This window comes from Procambarus clarkii, chromosome 2 (assembly GCF_040958095.1).
Source record: "Procambarus clarkii isolate CNS0578487 chromosome 2, FALCON_Pclarkii_2.0, whole genome shotgun sequence".
Taxonomy (NCBI): domain Eukaryota; kingdom Metazoa; phylum Arthropoda; class Malacostraca; order Decapoda; family Cambaridae; genus Procambarus; species Procambarus clarkii.
The window spans coordinates 21,428,237-21,451,637 of record NC_091151.1 but is presented as its reverse complement, the minus strand read 5'-3'; the positions used below and the strand labels follow the sequence as shown (position 1 = coordinate 21,451,637).

Genomic DNA, 23,401 nt, shown 5'->3' with positions numbered 1-23,401 from the left:
TATATATATTGTCACATAATTCACTTGCATTGCCGGGTAAGCTGCCCCTTCACTCTCACCCAGGTCGTTGATAGCCTTCTTACGACGCAACGAGAACTACAATAATCGTAAATCAGCCTTTCTGAAGCTCAATCAAAGGCCAGACACCTGTTTAGACAATACTCCCAGCGTATATCCCTTACCTCCCGTCATCCCATCACAGGTGTGTTCGCCGGTTGGCAGTTGTAAGCTAAAGATTGCTTATTATTCTGCGATGACCTGTTCCGGCCACCTTTGACAAATGATGTGACGTCACCAAAAGCGGTATAAGTACACCAGACCCGAGCCTTCATCTTCAGTCTCTCTTCAGATGCTCTGGGATTATGACATTACGAGTGGTCATGAAGTCAGCTGTTCTGCCAGACGTTCCTTGCCCAGGATGTGCTGTCTTCAGTGTAACTATTCTCAGTCACATATTTTATTCTCTTTGTGTTTACGTAATCTTTCGTGTGTTATTCTTTCTCTTGTGTATCACCCAAGTGGTGTAAATCAGGGGTTTTTGTAATTCAGATGTTATTTCTTTATTATAGAGTAAATTGTTATATTTTTGTCGAATTTGAGTGTTACTTCCACTCTTTCCCAATTCTCACACTGCAAAGGCCTATGCATTTTTTTTAATTTAATGAGTGTGTGCAACTTAGCATCTGCCCAGTACACTCGCAGTATTGTATTGCCTCACATTAATGGGGAGTCTGTCAATCTGCTTTTTTAAAACCCATATGTCGAGTACACAATGTGTCAACTTTGTGAAAGAGAAAACGTGCACTCCCTTGAACATTATATTGTAGAATGTCCCCATATTGACTGACTGCTGAACTCTGTAACTACTATATGAATACTGGTTGAGGATTCGCTTGCTGGTCGCCAGAGGGTCAAGACGTGCTCGCCTGACCTGCCTGGTGTTGAGAGGGGGCGTGTGCGGTTTGCGGTGCGGCTGGCGGTATGGTTGTTGGTGGTGATGCCCGCGTTCGGCGGGTTGACACGATGCGCTTGGATTTTTCTGGTGCTGTGGACTGGCCCATTGTGAAAGTAGTGCTGTTGGATGTGCTCCGTGTGGACGTCCCTGATTTGTTAGGGTTGGAAAAGCTCTCGCCTACCCGAGTGGCAGTGTCCTTCGCCACGACTTTGTTTTACTGGGAGTTTGTGGCGTGCTGGGATGCCCGCGCGTTTACTCTTCTTGATTTGGCTGTGACCGTGGAGATTTCGGATCCCTGGGGGTCCTTGAGATATGTGAGTGTTCACGGTGTGCCGGTGACTTTTCCCATGGAGGAGCTGACGTCGGTCTTTACGCGGTATGGTGTGATGGTGAACCACCGATTCAACACTCTGAGTGTGGGCCGGCTGCGAGGGGTACGTTTGGGCGCTCATCATGCGAGTCACGACCCCTTTTCCGTCCAGGATTTTGTATCGAGGGCTCCCTCTACGGATCTTTTATCAGGGCCAGACAAGGACCTGTTTCCGGTGTGATGCTGAGGGCCACGTGGCAGCCGGCAGTGACGCTCCTCGTGCTGAGGCCCCTTCGGTTTTTCTGGAGGGTGACTTTCCCTGCTTGTCTGAGTGTGGGGGTTTCCTCGGTGGATCCTCACTCTGTCCTGGTACTGGCGTGGTTCCTGCTGCGGTTTCGGCGGACGTTCCGTCTGGCCCTGGTATGTCTGCCCCTCCTGTGAGCTCTGTGGACCTGGAGACTCCTGCTTCGGATCTTCGTCGTTCGGTGGTTGCAGAGGTGCATCCGCGGCCGGTTGATTCCGTGGGGGCCTTGGATGCTGCTGTAGGGGTGGTGCCTGCTTCTCCTGTCGGCGACCATCTGTTTCCCGAAGCTGTCGGGAAGTTTCTAAGTAAGAATTCTACTTAAATGTATGCGGCCTAAATATTTGTTTATTCTTGGTATGAACTCTGAAATTTGAATTTCTCCCATAAGAACTCTTGACAAACTTCTATGACATTATTTTCATCATAAGAACTCTTAACAAACTTCTATAATCTCAGAAATTATTTTCCTCGTAAGAATTCCTTAATTCCAAATCTGTGACTGCCCAAATTTACCTGAAACCCCTGACACGCCAAACTCAAATTTGAAATTCTCCCATAAGATCTCTTAACAATCTTCTATGAACTTATTTTCATCATAGGATCTCTTAACAAACTTCTAAAATCTCAGAAATTATTTTCCTCATATGAATTCCTTAATTCCAAATCTGTGTCTACCCAAATTCACCTGAAAATTATGAAGCGCTACACACGAATTTCCAAAAAAAACAAAAATTCGTGTGTGGCGCGTCATCCCTACTACTATTGCTCACCATCGTCATACGAGCCCCTTATTGCTCACTATCACTCAAGCCCCTTGTTGCTCAGCACCATACGAGCATGTTATTACTCACTGCGACAGCTTGAGCCCTTATTGCTCCCAATGATAATTTGAAAGCCTAATGCTCATCATGATAATTGAACACCTTATTGCTTACCGCGATATTTAGAGTTCAGCTTGCTCACATGATAACTTCCAACAATTATTGCTTACCATGATAACTTGCAACTATTATTGCTCACCATAATAACCTGTGCAACTATTATTGCTCCCCATGATAACCTGAGCAACTATTGTTGCTCACCATGAAATTCCTCAAGTTACATGCTTCATTAAGTCTCAAGAGGACTATAGTATTGTAGCGTAATACCTATAAACCGAGTAGGACCCACTACTCATAAATAATTTAGTTAGACTACATGTTTGTTAAGTCTCTAGAGGGCTGTAGCCTAACGTATTTACAAATGAGCAGATCCACTGCTCACCATTTAGCTAGGGTGACACTACCAATAGTGAGTTGTCAGAATTATCTTAGCCCTCTGCTTAGTTACGTTTGGGAAAATAAACTATCTATTTAGATAGGTATTAGGGACAATAGTTAGTGTCAACAGAGTACCAGCCGAGTGTGTGCTCACTATTAAATACAGTTGACTATTTATAGAGACCGATTTATATTAAATTAATTTCTCATTTAATATTGAGGATATCAACTATATATATAAGAATCATATATATATCATAACTATAGGATAAGAGGATAAAGTTGAGGAAACTTATCACAGTTTCCAGTGATAAGCCAGTGAGCTGTAATTTAATTAGCTACAAGTCACAATGACTAAGCTACTAATCTCACTGTCGACTCAGAGTCTTCCTTGATTTTAATGAGTAAACATATTCAGTTTTCTAGTATTAAATAACATTTAGCTAGGCTAATAACTTAGTTATACTATTAGTCTAAAATGACTATTGCACCGTAGTGCAAATTTAAGCCATATTTAGTTCTGCTTATGTGCAGACAAATCCTCATTTGAGATTGGGGTGATCATGATGCTTCAATGACAAGTTAGTGTCTAGTAACCCAACAGTTTTAAGTCACAGTGACCCTAGACAGTGACCTCACTGTAGTTTCGAAGTCTCCTTGATCTTGAATAGCCCAATGATTAATACTTTATATTCTTAATTAATGTATAATAACGTAGATTACAACTTATACAGTATTTCATTCTGCCTAATTACAGATCATAGCCAATCTGTTATTAAGAATGTTCTCTGAGGCCTTCGACTAGGCCTCCACCCTCAGGAAGCAGCCCGTGACAGCTGACTAGCATCCAGGTACCTATTTTACTGTTAGGTAACAGGGGCATAGGGTGAAAGAAACTTTGCCCATTGTTTCTCGCCGGCGCCCGGGATCGAACCCGGGCCCACAGGATCACAAGTCCCGCGTGCTGTCCGCTCGGCCGACCGGCTCGGTAACTAAGTAATTCAACCATTTCACGTGATAGTGGCACTAGTCATTGATTCTGCTAGACTTTAGAGTTCTTGATTATAAATGACATAATAATTTAATATTTCAACATTTAATTTATGTTCCCATGATGACTTATACTCACATCTGTGCTATAGATTTTGGACATCCGTTATGTGCGTACTAACCTACTAACTCCATGAATATAACTTCTGGGTAGAGAGACTGGTACGTCAGAACTAAGATCTGAACTGCCACCCAAGATCTCCCCCCCCCCCTCCCCCACACAGAGTTATGTTGGAAATATCCAACACTTATTCTTCATTTTAGTACATCAATAAATCATCCTTGTACTAACAATAGTAATTTACTAATATTACTAACTTGTAGATTAACAATATTAATTCTTTTCCGACTGCGTAAATATTTCGTCAAATCTTTCCTACTTCATGGCGGTGTTGCGTCAGACAACTCAACAGAGGGAAAGACATCTACATTTCTGAGAATTAAGTTTTATTCTCCATTTATATCAGTATTCTTTCCTAAGAATTGTTAACTGATACTATGTCAACCCGTGATCAAATAATGTCACAATATTAGCTGAAGATCACTATATAACAGTACTCACTGTTATCACAGAGAATCATGGAGGAAAATAATTCCCCCATTCGCCTTTCGTCTATATGAACTGCGTTTTATATTAGTTATCATATGACGAGAATACAATTAATATTAGCTACTCTATAATAAACCCTAGACTTATTATCTCGCTTGCTTGAATATTTAAAAGGAGAAGAATTCTCCGTATCAACTTCGTGCTAATGCGCATGCGAGACTGAAGAGGGAGGAGGAGGAGAGCGATAGCAGCCATATTGCTGGCAAACAACTAGTGTCTAGGAGCTCACACGTTCACCGCCCCGTATTAGCGTCATCTTTGCAGCAGCAGATGTCAGGGTGCAGGAGTGACTCCGTCAATCATCAGACACTCGTCCTGGCGAGCATAATATTTGTTCAGTTGTGATCATAGTAAACAAATGCGTAGGTAGCTCGTCGTCAAGACGTGAGAACATCAAATAACAAAAGATAGTTCTATGCTCGATCGTGTCTCCACCTTTCATACGGAAATAGTTGAATATTCACCTTGGTATACGCATTTCTTACATATTAACTGTGTTTTCAGCTTGTGCCATAGTAACAAGAGAAGCGATAACCTTCCCCTCCACGCGTGTTCCAGGACAGCATATTACGACAAGCATGTTGATGTAACTGCCTTTACGCATACACCTATTTCTGCAATACAGCTAAGCCGCTGTTAATTTATTAGTAGTAATTTACTAACATTTAGTTAATTCTTGATTTTCAATACAAGATCACATTTACTAACCATTTATTATATTTTGCCATTTAATTATTACTCATTCTTGATATCTTATTGGCATACTCTCGATGCGCATAAGCATCTATTTCATTGTGCAATTAACGCATTAGTTATTTGCTCTATTATAACCCCCCAAAGAGTGTGGAGGGATTTGGCTCTGTAATTTAATTATTATTCTACCTTGAGGTGCTTCCGGGGCTTAGCGTCCCCGCGGCCCGGTCGTCGACCAGGCCTCCTGGTTGCTGGACGCGGCTGCTCGCAGCCTGACGTATGAGTCACAGCCTGGTTGATCAGGTATCCTTTGGAGGTGCTTATCCAGTTCTCTCTTGAACACTGTGAGGAGGTCGGCCAGTTATGCCCCTTATGTGTAGCGGAAGCGTGTTGAACAGTCTCGGACCTCTGATGTTGATAGAGTTCTCTCTCAGAGTACTTGTTGCACCTCTGTTTTTCAACGGGGGTATTCTGCACATCTTCTATAGTCCATTATTGTTCTAATATTTCTCTGAGCAATCGCATTATATTATTAGTTATTTTTTAGACCCATAGGGTTAGGGTTCTCTAATTATTAATATTATGAAGCCAGATTTTCTCACAAAGGGAGAGCTAGGGAGGGGGGTAGAAGGGAGGTATTAGGCTATGGGGTATGGATGGGGAGGGTTTGGGGAAGAGGGAGGGCTTTGGGGAGAGGGGGGCTAGGGGATGGTGGGAGGGTTTGGGGAGCAGGTGAGGAGGGAGGGATTGGGGGGAGAGAAGGCATGGCTTGAGTTTGGGGGAGTGGAAGGGGTATGGGGGGTGGGGGAGAGGGGGGTACTATGGGTGGGATAAGGGAAGGCTTGGGGATGTGAGGGAAGAGAGGAAACTTGGGGGGGTTACGGGAAAGGGGGGGGGGGGGCCATGGGTGGAGGGAGAAGGGAGGGCTTAGGGGGGTGCAAACTCACCTAGTTGTACTTGCCGTGATTGAGCTCTGGCTCTTTGGTCCCGCCTCTCAACTGTCAATCAACTTATGTACAGGTTCCTGAGCCAACTGGGCTCTATCATACCTACGCTTGAAACTATGTTTGAAGTCTGCTTCCACCACATCACTTCCTAAACCATTCCATTTGTCAACTACTATGACACTAACAAAAAATCTAATATCTCTATGGCTATTTGAGTACTCAATTTCCACATGTGTCCCCCTAGTGCGTGTGCCTTTGTGTTAAATACTCCGTCTTTATCTACCTTATCAATTCTTTTGAGAATCATGCATGTTGTGATCGTGCCCCCCCCCCCCAATTCTTCTGTCTTCCAGCGATGTGAGGTTTAATTCCTGTAATCTTTCCTCGTAGCTCATACCCCTCAGTTCAGGTACTAGTCCGGTGGCCAACCATTGAACTTTCTCCAGTCAAGTGTTTTGCTTGAAAAGATATGTACTCCATGCTGGAGCTGCATACTCCAGCATTGGTCTGACATATGTGGTATTCAAACTTCTGACTGATTCCTTACACAAATTTCTAAAGACAGTTCTTATATTGGCCATCCTGGCTTATGTCGCTGATGTTATCCTCTTGATATGGGCTTTAGGGGACAGGCCTGGCGTGATGACAACCCCTAAGTCTTTCTTTCTGTGTTTTTAAAGAATTTCATCTCCCAAGTGATACTTTGCATCTGGTCTCCTGTTTCCTACACCTATCTTAATTATATTACATTTGCTCGGTTAAACTCTACCAATCATTTGTTGGACCAATCCTTCAGTTTGTCCAGGTCTTCTTGAAGCCACAAGCTGTCCTCCTCTGTCTTAATACTTCTCATAATATTAGCATCGTCAGCAAACATTGAGAGGAATGAGTCTATACCCTCCGGGAGATCATTTACATATATCAGAAACAGGATAGCTCCGAGTACAGAGCCCTGTGGGACTCCAGTGGTGACTTCACGCTAATCTGAGGTCTCATCCCTCACTGTAACTCTCTGATTACTATTGCTTAGGTACTCCCTTATCCACTGGAGCACCTTACCAGTCACTCCTGCCTGTCTCTCCAGCTTATGTACCAGCCACTTATGGGGTACTGTGTCAAAGGCTTTCAGACAGTCCAAGAAAATGCAGTCTGCCCAGCCTTTTCTTTCTTGCTCAATCTTTGTCACCTAGTCGTAGAATTCAATTAAGCCTGTAAGGCAAGATTTACCCTCCCTGAACACATGTTGGCGATTTGTCACGAAGTCCCTTCTCTCCAGATATGTTACTAGTTTTTTTCTCGCGACCTTCTCCATCATTTTGCATGGTATACAAGTCAAGGATACCATCACATGTTGGCATCTCAAGGCATGACCCTGTTGATATGCTTGCAAAGACAGCCTACAGAAAACCAGTGGTAGAAATTGATATGGGTGTTTCATTAGCAGTGACAAAGAGAATACTTAAGCAAATATCTAATGAAGATCTCACCGACCTAACAAATTTACAAAGACCTGAAAGTAGTAGCTTTAAATATTATGATAGATATCGTGAGGAGACATTCACATATGGGACTAATAGAACAAGAACCCGGCAATGTGATGTTATAGTGGCCAGAATACGGCTTGGATATTGACGTATCTGGCAGCTTTTTCAAAACCCAAATGTCGAGTACACAATGTGTCAACTTTGTGAAAGAGAAAACATGCACTCTCTTGAACATTATATTGTAGAATGTCCCATACTGACTGACTTTCGCCCTCCTGGGCTAAGGTATGCTGAACTCTGTAATTACTATATGAGTACTGGAACACTTGATGATATATTGGACTTGTATCCAAGATTGACCATGTAATATATCAATTATACAATGTATATATATATGATGTAACTATATAACCTGAGCTTGTAAAAGCACCTTCAGTGATTAAGTGCTTAATTGCACACTAGTTTCTCTGTCAGCTATCTCACCCTGTCAGAGTAAATGAGACAAATGTATGTGAATGCATGTGTGTGTATATATGTATGTATATGTGTGTGTGTGTGTGTGTATGTATATGTATGGGTATAAAGTATATATGGAAGCTGATCAGAATTACATTTCACCTTTGTAAATGTACATTAATGACACTATGTAAAAGACACATCAAACACTTTATGTAGGGCATACGTAAATCTGTGTATCTATGTATTTACGTATGTAGGTTAGCTTAGCATTTTAAAAAAGCACCGAATCACCTTCTGTGGTTGAGTGTTCACTAAACCCCTGAACTATATGTTTAACACTTCTCTAACCCTGTCCATGGAGGACAGAAGAAAATGTATATTTGTTGGTTAGCATTGTAAATGTGTGGCCACGTCTGTGGTAGAAAATAATAAAAAAAAAACTTTTTGTATATTGGGTCCACATTAGCCGTCTTCCATATTTCTGGTAGGTCTCCCGTTTCCAGTGACCTACCATACACTATGGAGAGTGGCAAGCAAAGTGCCTCTGCACACTCTTTCAATACCCATGGTGAGGTCCTGTCTGGACCAACAGTCTTTCTCACATCCAGATCCAACAGGTGTCTTTCTTGACCTCATCTTTCGTAATTTCGAACTCTTCCAAGGGCGCCTGGTTTACTGCCCCCTCTCTTAGTGCAGTGACCTCACCTTGTTCTATTGTGAAGACCTCCTGGAACCTATTGTTGAGTTCTTCACACACCTCTTTGTCATTCTTTGTATACCTGTCCTCGCCTGTTCTAAGTTTCATTACCTGTTCTTTCACTGTTGTTTTCCTCCTGATGTGACTGTGGAGTAGATTTGGTTCGGTCTTGGCTTTGTTTGCTATATCATTTTCATAATTTTTCCCTGCTTCTCTTCTCACACTAACATACTCATTCCTGGTTCTCTGGTATCTCTCTGCTTTCAGGTGTTCTGTTATTTAGGAAATTCCTCCATGCCCTTTTGTTCAGTTCCTTTGCTTCCATACATGCCCAATTAAACCATAGATTCTTCTTGTGCTTTTAATATGTTTGAAAAAGCAGGGATAATCATAATCTTTATTCATTTTCATTATCAGTAACCAGGGATAAACCTGATTACTGCCTCCTGACACTTTTGGGTGACATAGTCCATCATGTCTTGTATAGTCATAGGTATTTAGATTTAGATTTTATTTTACTTATAGTTATTGTATTTAGAGTCCCACAATATTTCTCTTAAGAATTTCCCTCTTATATCCCTCCTTCTTGTATATCGAGACTACGTTTGTCGTCTTCCAAATTCTTGGCAATTCACCTGTTACCAGCTATTTGTTATTTATAATGGAGAGTGGCAGGCACAGTGCTTCTGCTCCTTCCCTTAGTATCCATGGTGATATTCCATACGGTTGTATAGCCTTTGTCACATCCAACTCTAGCAAAAGCTTCCTTACCTCCCCATTGGTAATCCCAAACTCCTCTAGTGGTACCTGGCTAACTATTCCATCTCTTATCTCTGGAACTTTTCCTTACTCTACTGTGAAGACTTCCTGGAATTTCTTATTGAGTTCCTCGAACACTTCTTTGTCATTTGTAGTGAATCTGTCTGCCCCTATCCTCAGTTTTATTTCCTGTTTCTTCACTGTTGTCTTTCTCCTGATGTGGCTGTGCAACAATTTAGGTTGTCTTTGCCTTGCTTACTATGTAGTTTTCATATTGCCCTTCTGCCTGAAGATATTGAAAAACTACAAACAGACATTAACAAAGTTTTCGATTGGGCAACAGAAAATAACATGATGTTTAATGATGATAAATTCCAGGTACTCAGATATGGCAAAAATGAGGATCTGAAACATAATACGGAGTACAAAACACAATCGAATCTGCCCATAGTAGGAAAACAGCATGTCAAGGATTTGGGAATAATGATGTTTGACGACCTAACGTTTAGGGAGCATAACCAAGCAAGTATTGCGTCAGCCAGAAAAATGATAGGATGGATTACGAGAACCTTCAAGTTCAGAGATCCCATCACAATGGTTGTACTCTTCAAATCACTTGTGTTGTCCCGTCTTGAGTACTGCTCAGTACTCACTTACCCCTTCAGAGCAGGAGAGATTGCTGAAATAGAGGGATTACAGAGAACATATACGGCACGCATAGACGAGATAAAGCACCTAAATTATTGGGATTGTCTCAAAGCTCTCCAAATATACTCACTAGAAAGGAGACGAGAGAGATACCAAATAATATACACATGAAAAATACTGGAGGGACAGATTCCAAATCTGCACAGTAAAATAACAACGTACTGGAGTGAACGATATGGAAGAAAGAACGATATAGAACCAATGAAGAGCAGAGGTGCCATAGGCACAATCAGAGAACACTGTATAAACATCAAAGGTCCGCGGTTGTTCAACGTCCTACCAGCGAGCATCAGAAATATTGCCGGAATAACCGTAGACATCTTTAAGGGAAAACTAGATTGTTTTCTTCAAAGAGTGCCGGACAAATCGGGCTGTGATGAGTATGTGGGCCTGCGGGCCGCTCCAAGCAACAGCCTGGTGGACCAAACTCTCACAAGTCAAGGCCGGGCTTGGGGAGTAGAAAAACTCCTAGAATCCCATCAAGCAGGTAATACCTAACAGGATAGTCATTAAATACAGTCCACTTTGTAAAATACAGTCCACATTCAAATATACAGTCTATTCTAAACTAATAAGAATAATAAATTAAAGTAAATTTAATAAGTTAATAATATAATCGTAAATAAATATAATAAATTCCTGCACATGCAGACGAGGAGTTACAATAACGTGGCTGAAATATGTTGACCAAACCACACACTAGAAAGTGAAGGGACGACGATGTTTCGGTCCGTCTAGGGGCATTCTCAAGTTGATCATTCTCACAATCGACTTGAGAATGGTCCAGGACGGACCGAAACGTCGACGTCCCTTCACTTGCTAAGTGTGTGTGGTTTGGTCAACAAATCCCTACATGCTTTGATCTACTTCAAACCAGATGAACTAGAATTAGCACATAGTTCATCAAACTAAATCATACATTGGTTCTCAAACCATGATTATGGTCATTGGGGAGATGAGGGAAGATGTCTTCATATACTTCTGGGTATACTGCTGATTGAGGTTGGCCGAGTTTAGCTACCAATGGTCAACTGCAGCTATTGGTTCGTCTCACTACTTGACATTTAATACCACAAGAAGTTGATGAGAGGCTACTACCCATAAATGTTTATGTATCTCTCTTAAGCTCAGAGAGAAACATTTACCATATAAAATGAAACCAAATAAAATATTGCACCATTCTATTTACTGCACAATATTGAACCATTTAACTAATTGCCAACCATATAGGGTAGGACAGGATAGTGCTGAACTGAATAATGATCATCCTAGACTAATCCAATTAACTGTACTAACCCAGTGTAAGGGTAGGATATCACACTGGTCTAGAGTTGAACTAAATATTGTGCAGCCTAGCAAGTATTTAAACATTGTGCAGGCCCTAATAGGGTGGGATCATTATTAACACAAATTGTGTTGTACAAATATATTTAATTTGTTTGCATTATATTACCATATATTTTATTTCATTGTAAATATTTCACCTTTGAGTGTTAAGAAGTGCCTCTACTTCATCCGACGGTGATAATGAGGAGCTAGCCTAGGAGGTTCCTGTAGTGACACTGATTACCACTCAAATAATTTGTGTATAAATCTACCATTTACCATTTAAGTGCAAACTTCCATGGAACTAGAACATCATTGCCTAGTGACAGAAACTTTAACACTAGGCTACTAGCCTAGGAGAGGAGCTGTTATCCTGTTTGCCTATCAAAGTAACAACTGTGTTATCAACAGGAATGGCATTCAATAAGAATGAGTAATGCTAGCAGACGAACACGAAACCATAAATAAGCTACCTTATTTTTCTCATTACATGGTACATACACTTCATATTAGCAGGCATATTACTTCATATAAGCAGAATCTCTTTACTAATACTACACTATACTATTTGTACACTTATCACCGGGGCAGACAAAGTTTCAGCCAAACCCAAGGGTTCAAGTAACCCTAACAGTTCAGACTTGTGCTACAGGTTCTACCAGTAGTAAGATCTGTGATCATTGTCATTAAAGGGGACGTGTTGTTCGGTTTTGTTATGAGTTTAATCCAGAATTAAGACCAAATGCCTTAATTGTTCCAAAGGGCAAGCAATCTGATTCTATGAATGTTGTTAAAGATTCGCTACCTGGAACAAAGTTCCAAGCAGCACGGGCTATGGGTGGATTCTATGAAGGTGTGCCCAGACAAGGTAAATTTGTAGAAAGACTTCTAAGGACCAAGTCTGGTCAGTTGCAGAATTCCAGAGGTGTTGTATGTGTACAGGGAGCAGCCGTTCCTGTTGTGGAAAAATTACTAAAGTGTCTAATCCTACCTAATACCATTTTATGTTTGTGGAGATGTTAGGCTACATGGAAGTCGAGACAGGGAGTGATTCAAACTGTACAACACGAGTTTGACTGTTGTATAATTTGTGTGGGAAAGTGCCCACCCAGAGTTGTTACCAAGACTATGTTAACCATGGCGATAATCAGAGCCAGACAAATCCAAGTAGAGTGTTTTACCAACGTAAATGCATACCATTATTGTTCAATGTATTCGTACGCATCCCTTGGTCAATGTGTCGCCATTGGTCATTGTATTCGTCTACCTTTATTACTCCATGTAAATTTTCATGGTTGCTCATTAATTATATCAAAATACTTTCATGTCTGTGCTTTTGTTAATATTACCTATGGCAGTAATCAGTGCCAGACTAACCGGAGTAGAGTGTTTTAATACCGTAGATGTGTACCATTATTGTTGAATTTTATTGTTCAATGTATTCTTATGCATCCCTTGTTCAATGTATCATCGTTGTTCGTTCTATTTCTCTACATTTATGATTCTGAGTACTTTTTCTGGTGGTTTATTATATTATATAGTATTATGTTTTGCTGGCTGCTATATTCTTTGTTGATGTCCATGTCAGCTACCAAAATATGTTCACTCTGCAGAACACATTTTCTTAGCGATAAAAGGATGTTATGACACAGCATAACCAGTTAAGATTGGATACGCTGTGGTCATACATTATTTGTCAAATGTACCTTCATTACCATTATTACCATATACATTTTGGCCTATTTATACTGTAATGTCATTATATACACACATGCATGATACTGAATGTATATTCTTTTGTATATTTTTGTTATATTATGATGTGTTGTTAGTGATTGTTAATTACAGGCATCAGCCGGTGCTGCTACCGTCATTACCCCCCCCCCTTCCCCCTTCCCTTCCCCTGCCTGTGTGACTGTGTCAGAGTTATCACCTCAGGTGGTGGTTGGTTGTTCTTTATTCTGATTTGTGAATATATTGTCACGTGGGGGTGGGCGGTCCGGGGCTCTGCTAACACTTAACTGCTAGGGGCTCAAAGGGCCCAAATACTCAGCCCCTCCGACTCCCTGGATTCACCGGAGTCTCCTTGGTCACACAAGATAGGACCAACGATGCCCACCTCCGCAGGTCTTTGCTTCCACCACAAAGGGGTGCCACTGATTCACCCTGGAAGCCCTTCAGTCAACCACGGGGAAACTGCTGTTAACAGTTCCGGCCTAGACCCGTGGGGGAGTGAAGGAAGACTCAGGCTTACCTATAAACATAACCTCCCTGAGTCTTGCCTGCCAGACAAAAAAAGGTTGCAGGAACTCCTTTCTCGCCTGTCTTCTCTATCTTCCTCTTAGCAAGGTCGCCAGCTGGGTTATTATATCTGCACCCCAGCAATGCAGTTCAGTGGGTGTATCATATATCGTTTGTAGCCAGAAATGTATGCTCATAGAGAAATATCACAAATGGAGGCACACTCAAACACAGTAATAAAATGTGTGGATTTACTGATGCAAATTACATGAACACACACACACAATCACAAGTAATACATGAATATGGAATATGGATAATGAGTCTGGAGATCGTCAGCCTCTTCTTCCACGACCTCCAACACTCCTTCAAATGGGCAGGAAGACAGGAGTCTCACACTCTCACAGGAGGGCCTCTTCACCACGTCGGCACCTCTTCTTCACTGTCCTGCCATCCATACACACTGTCCTCTCTGACAGTCCTGGACACAAGCTGCTTTGCAGCCTATTCTACTATTAAAGTAATAAATTCTTGCTGCCACATACACGAGTAAATATTGTGGCCTAACTAGCCTACTCATACAAGGGGTAATGGGAGGGAAAACTGATCTACCTTACACTCCTGGCTCACGACGCCTGTCCCTCGATGGTGTGAGGTTCCCACGCTTCCTGGGGTCGATCCTCGACGATCCAGGACGTTCCACAGGTCCTCAGGTGTCGTGAAGCCTTCGCGTCATCGCCGTTCCAATCCCTGAGATTCAGCTGCCCCAATCCTGGTTCATCGATGGGCGCTGAGCTAATCACTATTTTTCCCCACACTCGCCTCTCCCACAGGGCGTCGCTCCTTGTCCTAGGCACTGTGTCGTCCTTCCAAGATTCTCAGTGGATGTGACCCCAGTCACAGCAGGGCTTGCTCGCCCACCTTCCAGACCTCAACGTCCAGCCAGCGGCGCCGCCCAGCGTCGTCGCCGACTGTTTTCCAAGTTTGGCACTTCTCTGCTCACTGAACTTGGTTCCTCTTTGGCTTCCCAGAAGCGCAGGGTCTCCAATGACTGTGAGGGGCAGCGAAGGCCAGCTCAATCCACTGAACAAGGCTTGCAGAGCCTCCAATCTTTGAGAGCAGACCGAGGCGCGTCCTGTCGCTTCCACGGTCAGTACAACTCTGACGTTGGCGCCGCCCGGGGCACTCGGTGACGTCATGGCGGGCCCTGATTTGTCGCCCGCGAACTACGTCGACCAATCCGCGATCGGCTTGTCTCCCTTCCAAAAGGTCATATCTGCCGCAGGGGATACTGTTTCATTTTATAACAGGGCGCCAATTTTCCTTTATTTACAACTTATAATATAACCTCCTTCCATTAAATGGCAGCCGGTCTGGTCGCCACATATATCACTAGACTCCCTGAACCTCAGAGAATCAGTAGGGAGAGCTGATATGACTCTTTAAGCCGGCAAACAAAAGAAATAGGAGAGGGCACCGTAACATACCCCTCCCCTTAAAATAAGAGTCATATCGGAAGAGCAGCACTCAAGAGGGCAACCTATACTCTTGCTCCCTCCGTTCCTGAAGTGTCACTCCTCCAGTTGGTGACGTGGCTCATACCACTTTGCCAGTCACTTGCCTCATTGTATCTCCACCTCGCATAGTACCGGGTGTGACGGGTGTTCCCTGAACACCTACAAGAAATCCTCTCTCCGTGGCTACGAGTGTACTCCCACGGCTCGTTACCACTGTAAGATTCAGTGCATGCAGCGCCTCCACCGCGTCGTGCACTCCGAGATAGTCTTGCATTTCCACTGCGTCCTACAGGTACTCCATGTTTCCTCTCATGATCTCCTCTTCGCCAACCTTCTCTCTTCTCGGTTCCTCTTCTCCCGTAGGTGCGTTGTCTCCTCACAGTGGCACTTGTAACCTGTACTCCATCCAGCAGCTTCCTCTCTTCCACACTAGGCCTTTGCGATGGCCCAATGCCCATCTGGTTAGGCTGGCGCCTACCCTGGGTGTACCTATTCCCTGCTTTCTTCGTATTGCCTTTCCTATACCACTCGCTCCTTCGTTCCCGACGAACATCTTCACTCCTCCAGGAGATTCTCTTCCCTGCAGACGTCTTCTTCGGTTCGTGGTTGGGCTCATCCACCTCCCTGTCGCTCACTTCACCACGGTGGTTCATCTTGCACCTACCACTATTCATCTGGCCGGCATAGGGTGCACTGCGTCGTGGTTCCTCCACTCTGCCCCTCACCGCCATTCGCTCATCCACTGAGCTTACTCTATTCACGTTTCTGTATGGAGGGAGTGCGGTCTGCAGCCTCCTCACCGCCCCAGGCGTTTGTACAGCTGCTCCTCGCCACTCCTCCACACGCATCATCAGGCTTAGTCGGAGGTCCCCGTCGGGGTTTTCCACAACCTCCGACGACCTCTCTGCACTCTCGCCCTCGTTGTCGTCGTCTCTGGCGACGTTTTCCCTGTCGAAGTCGGCTTCCTCACTATTATTTGGAGCGACTGATACCTCACCTGGCAGGGTTGTACCGCTGCTTGAAACATAGGCACTCCTGGCCCAATCGGGTTGTATCCTGCCTCCTCCGAGGTCATTACCCAGCACCATCTGTACATGCTCTAGGGGTAACTTAGGGGCTACAGCTACTATAGCTCTCTCGACTCCGTAGTCGGCAATCAGCTGTACTTCGTGAAGTGGCAACCTGTATTCCTCCCCCACACTGCGTATCCTCACCACTCCCACAGGTGAATCATTAAATTCCTTGGGGAGAATACTCCTGGTCACCATACTTATGTCAGCACCCGTATCTCGAAGCACGGCAACCTCCACTGGGTCTGACTTTCCAAACTTCACGTTGGCCCCGAAAACGAAGGGATGTTCACCCAACTTCATTTCCCAACCATTCACGTTGGGTCCACTATAATATGGGGTGTGAACAAACACTCTCTCCTCTTCCAACATTAATCCTACATTCCTTTGGTGCTCCTCACACTCGCGGGCATAATGTCCTCTCACACCACAGTTGTAGCATCGGCTGCCTCCCCTGGGCGGCCACTCGCCAGTCCCTCTGGCGGTACCACTTGCAGACGTCCCCTGGGTCCTCCTTGGACTCCCTGTCGTCGTGTCCGGGACTGCAGCACTTGCTCCTGAGCTAGGTCCACTGCTCACAGCTTGGGGCTTCCTCCCCGCGTCTCTTGAGCTCTTGAACCACGTTACTTCATCGGGCACACTACTCTTGGGAGAGTCCCCACCCGTCCTCACTCCTCCTGAACTCCTAAGGTTCCCTCCCGACCTGGGGTAAGGCGAGTGTCTGGGCGGCCCCTCCCTCCTGATATGTAGTGCCTCCTTTAGCATGTCGGCTCGATCCGCTGCAGCCTTCAGGTCCTTAATACCTGCTTCTCTCACCCTTACTCGCAACTCAGGATGGAGCACCGACATGAACTTCTCCATCACTATCAGTCGTTTAACATCATCCACCGACTCCGCTTCCTCCGCCTTCAACCATCGTAGGAATTTCCGTTCCATATCCCTGGCGGTCTCGGCGTAAGTCTTTCCCGACGCTCTTGTACACTCTCTGAACCGCTTCCGGTACATCTCCGGAGTCAGCCGGAATGAGTGGAGAACCGCATTCTTAATCGCGTCATAATTAGTACACTCCTCTAGGTCCAGCATGTTATAGGCTTCCCGGGCCTCACCAGTCAACCTGCCCTGGACCAGAGCAGCCCAATCATCTTCCGGCCACTCCTTCAGAGTCGCTATCCGTTCAAAGTGTTCGAAGAACGCCTCAGCTTCTTGTGGTTCGAACGTAGGTAAGTCACGTTCCCTTACCTTGAGGTCATCCCGCCGTGCAGGTAGTGAGGGCAGACCACGTTCAACGCGACGCAATTCGACTTCTTTCTTTGCCTTTATCTCCTCCAGTCGCAGTTGTCTCTCTCCTTCTTCTCGCTGCAGCTGCAGCCGTGCTTCTCGCTCACCTCGCTGCAGCTCAGCTGCACGTTCCTCTCGCTGCAGCTCAGCTGCACGTTCCTCTCGCTGCAGCTCAGCTGCACGTTCCTCTCGCTGCAGCTCAGCTGCACGTTCCTCTCGCTGCATTTGCGCTTCTCTTTCCTCTCGTCGCAGCTGGGCTTCCAGTTGCATCTTCATTATTTCCAGTTGCAGGCTCCTCTTACTACAGCTGGACCTTCCACTGCTCCCATGTTCACTGTGAATTCTCTCCACACTGGTAGGCGCTTGGGGTGGCCCTAGTCGGGACGGTTCACCTTGCGACGGCTCTCCTCGGGACGGCTCCTCTTGAGATGGCTCCTCTCCCGTCGCTTCCTCTCGAGCTGTGAGCTGTGCCATGATCTCTATCCTTCGCTCCGCTACCTTAGTCGTCCTCAACCTGATCCCAAAGTGGTTTGCCACTTGTTGGAGCTGGGCCTTGGTGCACTCTTCCAAAATTCCCTCGTCCCTTGCGTCAATAAATTTCTTTACTTTGTCTTCCTCCATCTCTATATCATTGAGCATACACGACAGCACAGACAAGTTAGTAGGCACTAATTTCACCGTTTCAGTCCCTTAGCTGGTTGAGTAACAGTACCACCGAATTCACTGGCCACACTGTATTAGTACCCTGGCAACACTTGTCTTGCAATTTGGTCCACACTGTAGCTTGATCCACGCTTCCTGGCGAAGTTCCCAGTTCTTGGCTACTGGGGTTCGAATCCTGGCAAGGTCGCCAGTTCTCTTGTCACGTGGGGGTGGGCGGTCCGGGGCTCTGCTAACACTTAACTGCTAGGGGCTCAAAGGGCCCAAATACTCAGCCCCTCCGACTCCCTGGATTCACCGGAGTCTCCTTGGTCACACAAGATAGGACCAACGATGCCCACCTCCGCAGGTCTTTGCTTCCACCACAAAGGGGTGCCACTGATTCACCCTGGAAGCCCTTCAGTCAACCACGGGGAAACTGCTGTTAACAGTTCCGGCCTAGACCAGTGGGGGAGTGAAGGAAGACTCAGGCTTACCTATAAACATAACCTCCCTGAGTCTTGCCTGCCAGACAAAAAAAGGTTGCAGGAACTCCTTTCTCGCCTGTCTTCTCTATCTTCCTCTTAGCAAGGTCGCCAGCTGGGTTATTATATCTGCACCCCAGCAATGCAGTTCAGTGGGTGTATCATATATCGTTTGTAGCCAGAAATGTATGCTCATAGAGAAATATCACAAATGGAGGCACACTCAAACACAGTAATAAAATGTGTGGATTTACTGATGCAAATTACATGAACACACACACACAATCACAAGTAATACATGAATATGGAATATGGATAATGAGTCTGGAGATCGTCAGCCTCTTCTTCCACGACCTCCAACACTCCTTCAAATGGGCAGGAAGACAGGAGTCTCACACTCTCACAGGAGGGCCTCTTCACCACGTCGGCACCTCTTCTTCACTGTCCTGCCATCCATACACACTGTCCTCTCTGACAGTCCTGGACACAAGCTGCTTTGCAGCCTATTCTACTATTAAAGTAATAAATTCTTGCTGCCACATACACGAGTAAATATTGTGGCCTAACTAGCCTACTCATACAAGGGGTAATGGGAGGGAAAACTGATCTACCTTACACTCCTGGCTCACGACGCCTGTCCCTCGATGGTGTGAGGTTCCCACGCTTCCTGGGGTCGATCCTCGACGATCCAGGACGTTCCACAGGTCCTCAGGTGTCGTGAAGCCTTCGCGTCATCGCCGTTCCAATCCCTGAGATTCAGCTGCCCCAATCCTGGTTCATCGATGGGCGCTGAGCTAATCACTATTTTTCCCCACACTCGCCTCTCCCACAGGGCGTCGCTCCTTGTCCTAGGCACTGTGTCGTCCTTCCAAGATTCTCAGTGGATGTGACCCCAGTCACAGCAGGGCTTGCTCGCCCACCTTCCAGACCTCAACGTCCAGCCAGCGGCGCCGCCCAGCGTCGTCGCCGACTGTTTTCCAAGTTTGGCACTTCTCTGCTCACTGAACTTGGTTCCTCTTTGGCTTCCCAGAAGCGCAGGGTCTCCAATGACTGTGAGGGGCAGCGAAGGCCAGCTCAATCCACTGAACAAGGCTTGCAGAGCCTCCAATCTTTGAGAGCAGACCGAGGCGCGTCCTGTCGCTTCCACGGTCAGTACAACTCTGACGTTGGCGCCGCCCGGGGCACTCGGTGACGTCATGGCGGGCCCTGATTTGTCGCCCGCGAACTACGTCGACCAATCCGCGATCGGCTTGTCTCCCTTCCAAAAGGTCATATCTGCCGCAGGGGATACTGTTTCATTTTATAACAGGGCGCCAATTTTCCTTTATTTACAACTTATAATATAACCTCCTTCCATTAAATGGCAGCCGGTCTGGTCGCCACATATATCACTAGACTCCCTGAACCTCAGAGAATCAGTAGGGAGAGCTGATATGACTCTTTAAGCCGGCAAACGAAAGAAATAGGAGAGGGCACCGTAACAATATGTATAATATTGTTTTGTGTAGTGAAGATTTGCGTATGTTCCTGTGTCGTATAATATACAAAAGCATTTCTGGTATGTTTTCTGTGGAGTTTATATTATGTGCAGTGTTGGTACTGTGAGTTGGCCGAGGTGTCAGCCTCACTGGTCTCTGGGTACTGTATGGGGTAATACACATAGTGTGTGCTCTCAGGAAATTGTATATATCTCTCTATTTACATATTACCAGTATGTAAGGAGGACTATTATTGGTGTGGATCAGTTCATCATAGTGTTTTCATGATAGTTATATGTGTAATTGTGTTGTTGATGACTCATGTTATTATCGGAGCCATTTGGGGACATTGTTATTAGCGTGCCTGTTTTGGACTTGAGCCTGGATGTCAGGCTCATTCACTGTGAGTGACAACATTGCTGGCTGCCAGGCTCATTCACTGAGTTGCTACCTGGATTTGCGTGTGGGAGGGTGCAGTTGGCATGTTGGCACCATGGGGGACCCCCCTCAACCCCCCTCCCTGTTGTGTGTGCCCAGTCTGTAGGCCTCGAGTTTTCTGATCGAGCGGGCTGAGGTGGGGATAGTTCTGTGTGACATGCTGCGGGTCCCTGTGGGGGACCCCTGTTTATGGCATTGAGTTGGTGACTGCCCATAGGGTGGTTGTCAAGTTAACAACGGAGGTGTATCGGGCAGTTTTACGTCGTTATGAGGGGTGGACCTTGCCCCTGCCAGAAGGTGCAGGCACTGTGACTGTCTCCGATCGCAGTGGTGCTATCATGTATGTTAGCGTGCATGGGGTGCCCCTGGAATTCCCGGAAAGGCTGCTGAGGCGTTATTTCGGCCAGTTTGGAGCGGTTGTCAGTGTGCGGTTGCACCTGCTCTCCTCGGATCCGCTTAGGGGATGTGCGGTCAAACATTCTCACCCTGGGAATGAGGTTGCGGGCAGACATTCCGTCTCAAGTGAAGCTTCTGGGTTGTTACGTTAGGGTGCGTTATGCCCACCAGCCCCGTCCATGTTATCGTTGTGGCCTCTTGGGCCATCAGGCTGCTGGGTGTTCTGCACCTGCCGTCGCAGTCGTCAACCTCTTCCATGAGGTGGACTTCCTGCGGCTCCCTGTGGAGAAGGATTCGGTGGATGTGGACGACTTTTTTGGCTGTTGCCGTGTCCCGTGTGTTGTCTGATTCACCTCCTGTTGCTGTCACCCCCTCCTCCGGAGGTTGTGTTGTCTGTTGTGCCTCCTGTTGCTGTTGCTTCTTCTCAGGAGGCTGTGTCACCGTCGGGTGTTCATGTTGTCCCGGATGCTCCCATGGTTCTTCCGGCTCCCTCGTCTTCCTGTTCTTCAATTGTGGTGCCTGTCACTGCGCCCTCACCGTGTGCCCAGGCTATGCTGGGGTGGCTGTGGGGCCTCCTACTGTACTCGACCTGGTTCCCCGTGTGGTTGAGGGTGCTGCCGTCCTGCGGAGAGCGTCGGTTCGCCTGGCTTGTGTTGACCAGGTCTCTGGGTCGACATCTGGCTCTGATGATGTGCTGCCGATGCCCAAGCGTTCCCGGCGATCTTAAGCTTGGGCTGATGTGGGAGAATTCGACGATGGTGGGTCTTCCAGCGACGGTGGTGTGGTTCCGGTTGCGTAGCATTCTTTGGTGGTGGCGGAGGTCCATGTGCCTGTGGCTGCCAGTGTCGGTGTTTCGGACTTCCCTTCTGGTGTGGTGCATATGGAGCTTGCTTCCGGTGTGTTGCCTGCGTCGGATGGTTCCTATTCTGCGTGGGGGGTGGTTCCTTCTGCTGGTGAGCGTGGTGACCTGGTGATGGTGTTGAAAAGGCTGCTCGCTCTTGGGGTTCCATGCCCCCCAGCTTCGCCCCGTTTCATAGGCTGTGGTTTTGCCGCTTCTCCCGTCTCCGGCCGTATCTTCTGCATCTCCTGCGGTGTCAGGTGTGGTGTTCCCGTCTCGGTGGCCTTCATCTTCTCCTGTGCATCCGGTGGTGGGGCCGTCTCGGTGGCCTACATCAGCTTCTTCCATGTCTTCTGGTTCCAGGAAGGGGGTGGTTCGCTCTACCTTACCTCGTTATGCGACTACTGCTGCCCAGCTCCGGGAGCTGCTGCTTCCGCCTGATTTGGTGATTCCTGAGTTTATGAACCCCCTCCCTGAAGCACGGGGAATCGTTGTCCTACCGACTTGGAGTATTTAATATGGGGGACTATAAGCAGAAATATCCTCTTCGTGAGTTTCCTTTGAAATATTCGACTCGTATTGAGGTGTATCCTCCTTTCAAGTGATTTTTTTGTGTGCTATGTGTTGTGATGTTGTGTCCGATTGTGTGCGTGGATGTGCGGTGCGGTTGCGTGCGTATGCGGGAGTGTGGGTGGGCCAGGTTTGTTTTCCAGGCTCTTGCATACTCCGTGCTTGTTGTGTAGTAGTTGCTGCCCTTCGGGCTGCTTGTGTGGCCCTGCTTCTTTTTGTTCCAATTGTCATGTATTGCCACAGTTATTTTCCTTTTGTTTCTGTGTTCATTTTTGTGTTTTATTTATTATTACTGTAGTTATGTATTTGAGCCTCTCCGTGTGGTTTCCGGGGCCAGTAGGCTTGTTTTGTGTTGTGCTTCAATGGTTGGGTTGTTGGGTGCGGGTTTGTGTACTTTGTAATTGTACTGATGTGCTTATTGTTGTTTTTGTTGTAGGACCTTCAGGCCGGGGTTTTGTATATTTGATAATTTGTACTTTTGTGCTTTTCTGACTTTGTAATTTGTGATTTTGTGCTCTGTTTGTCTGTTCTCGTTGTATTGTACTTGTACACATGCTTGCCTGTACACTTAAAAATGAAAGATATGTATTGTACTGTTCTTTTTGTACTATCTTACATTATGATTTGTTTTTGTTATCGGCCACGGTTCCACGGTGATTCGTGGAACAGTGATGGGGAACGGGTATCACAACAACATATAAGTTGGAAGTGAATATTATAAATATAGAATACTAGAAATATAAAATAGTGGCAAGAGGCGGCATCAGTGGTTATAAATCGGGTAACTGGAAACTGGTGACATCAACCTGGGCCACAAGAGGTCACCTGTACTGACCGGGGACCAGCCTCGCTACCTACGCTAAGTACCTGCCATAAAGTTTGAACAAAAT

General features: G+C 45.9%; 1 protein-coding gene across 1 annotated transcript; it reads right to left on the bottom strand.

Moving 5' to 3' along the window:
• Window positions 1-1,415: 1,415 nt before the first annotated feature.
• Window positions 1,416-22,113, bottom strand: LOC138365871 (basic salivary proline-rich protein 3-like). The gene is made up of 3 exons (XM_069326501.1): window positions 21,688-22,113; window positions 21,272-21,535; window positions 1,416-1,856 (listed from the first exon to the last, which is right to left on the bottom strand). The coding sequence occupies exons 1-3, from the start codon at window positions 22,111-22,113 to the stop codon at window positions 1,416-1,418; spliced, it is 1,131 nt and encodes a 376-aa protein (XP_069182602.1).
• Between the last annotated feature and the right edge of the window lie 1,288 nt (window positions 22,114-23,401).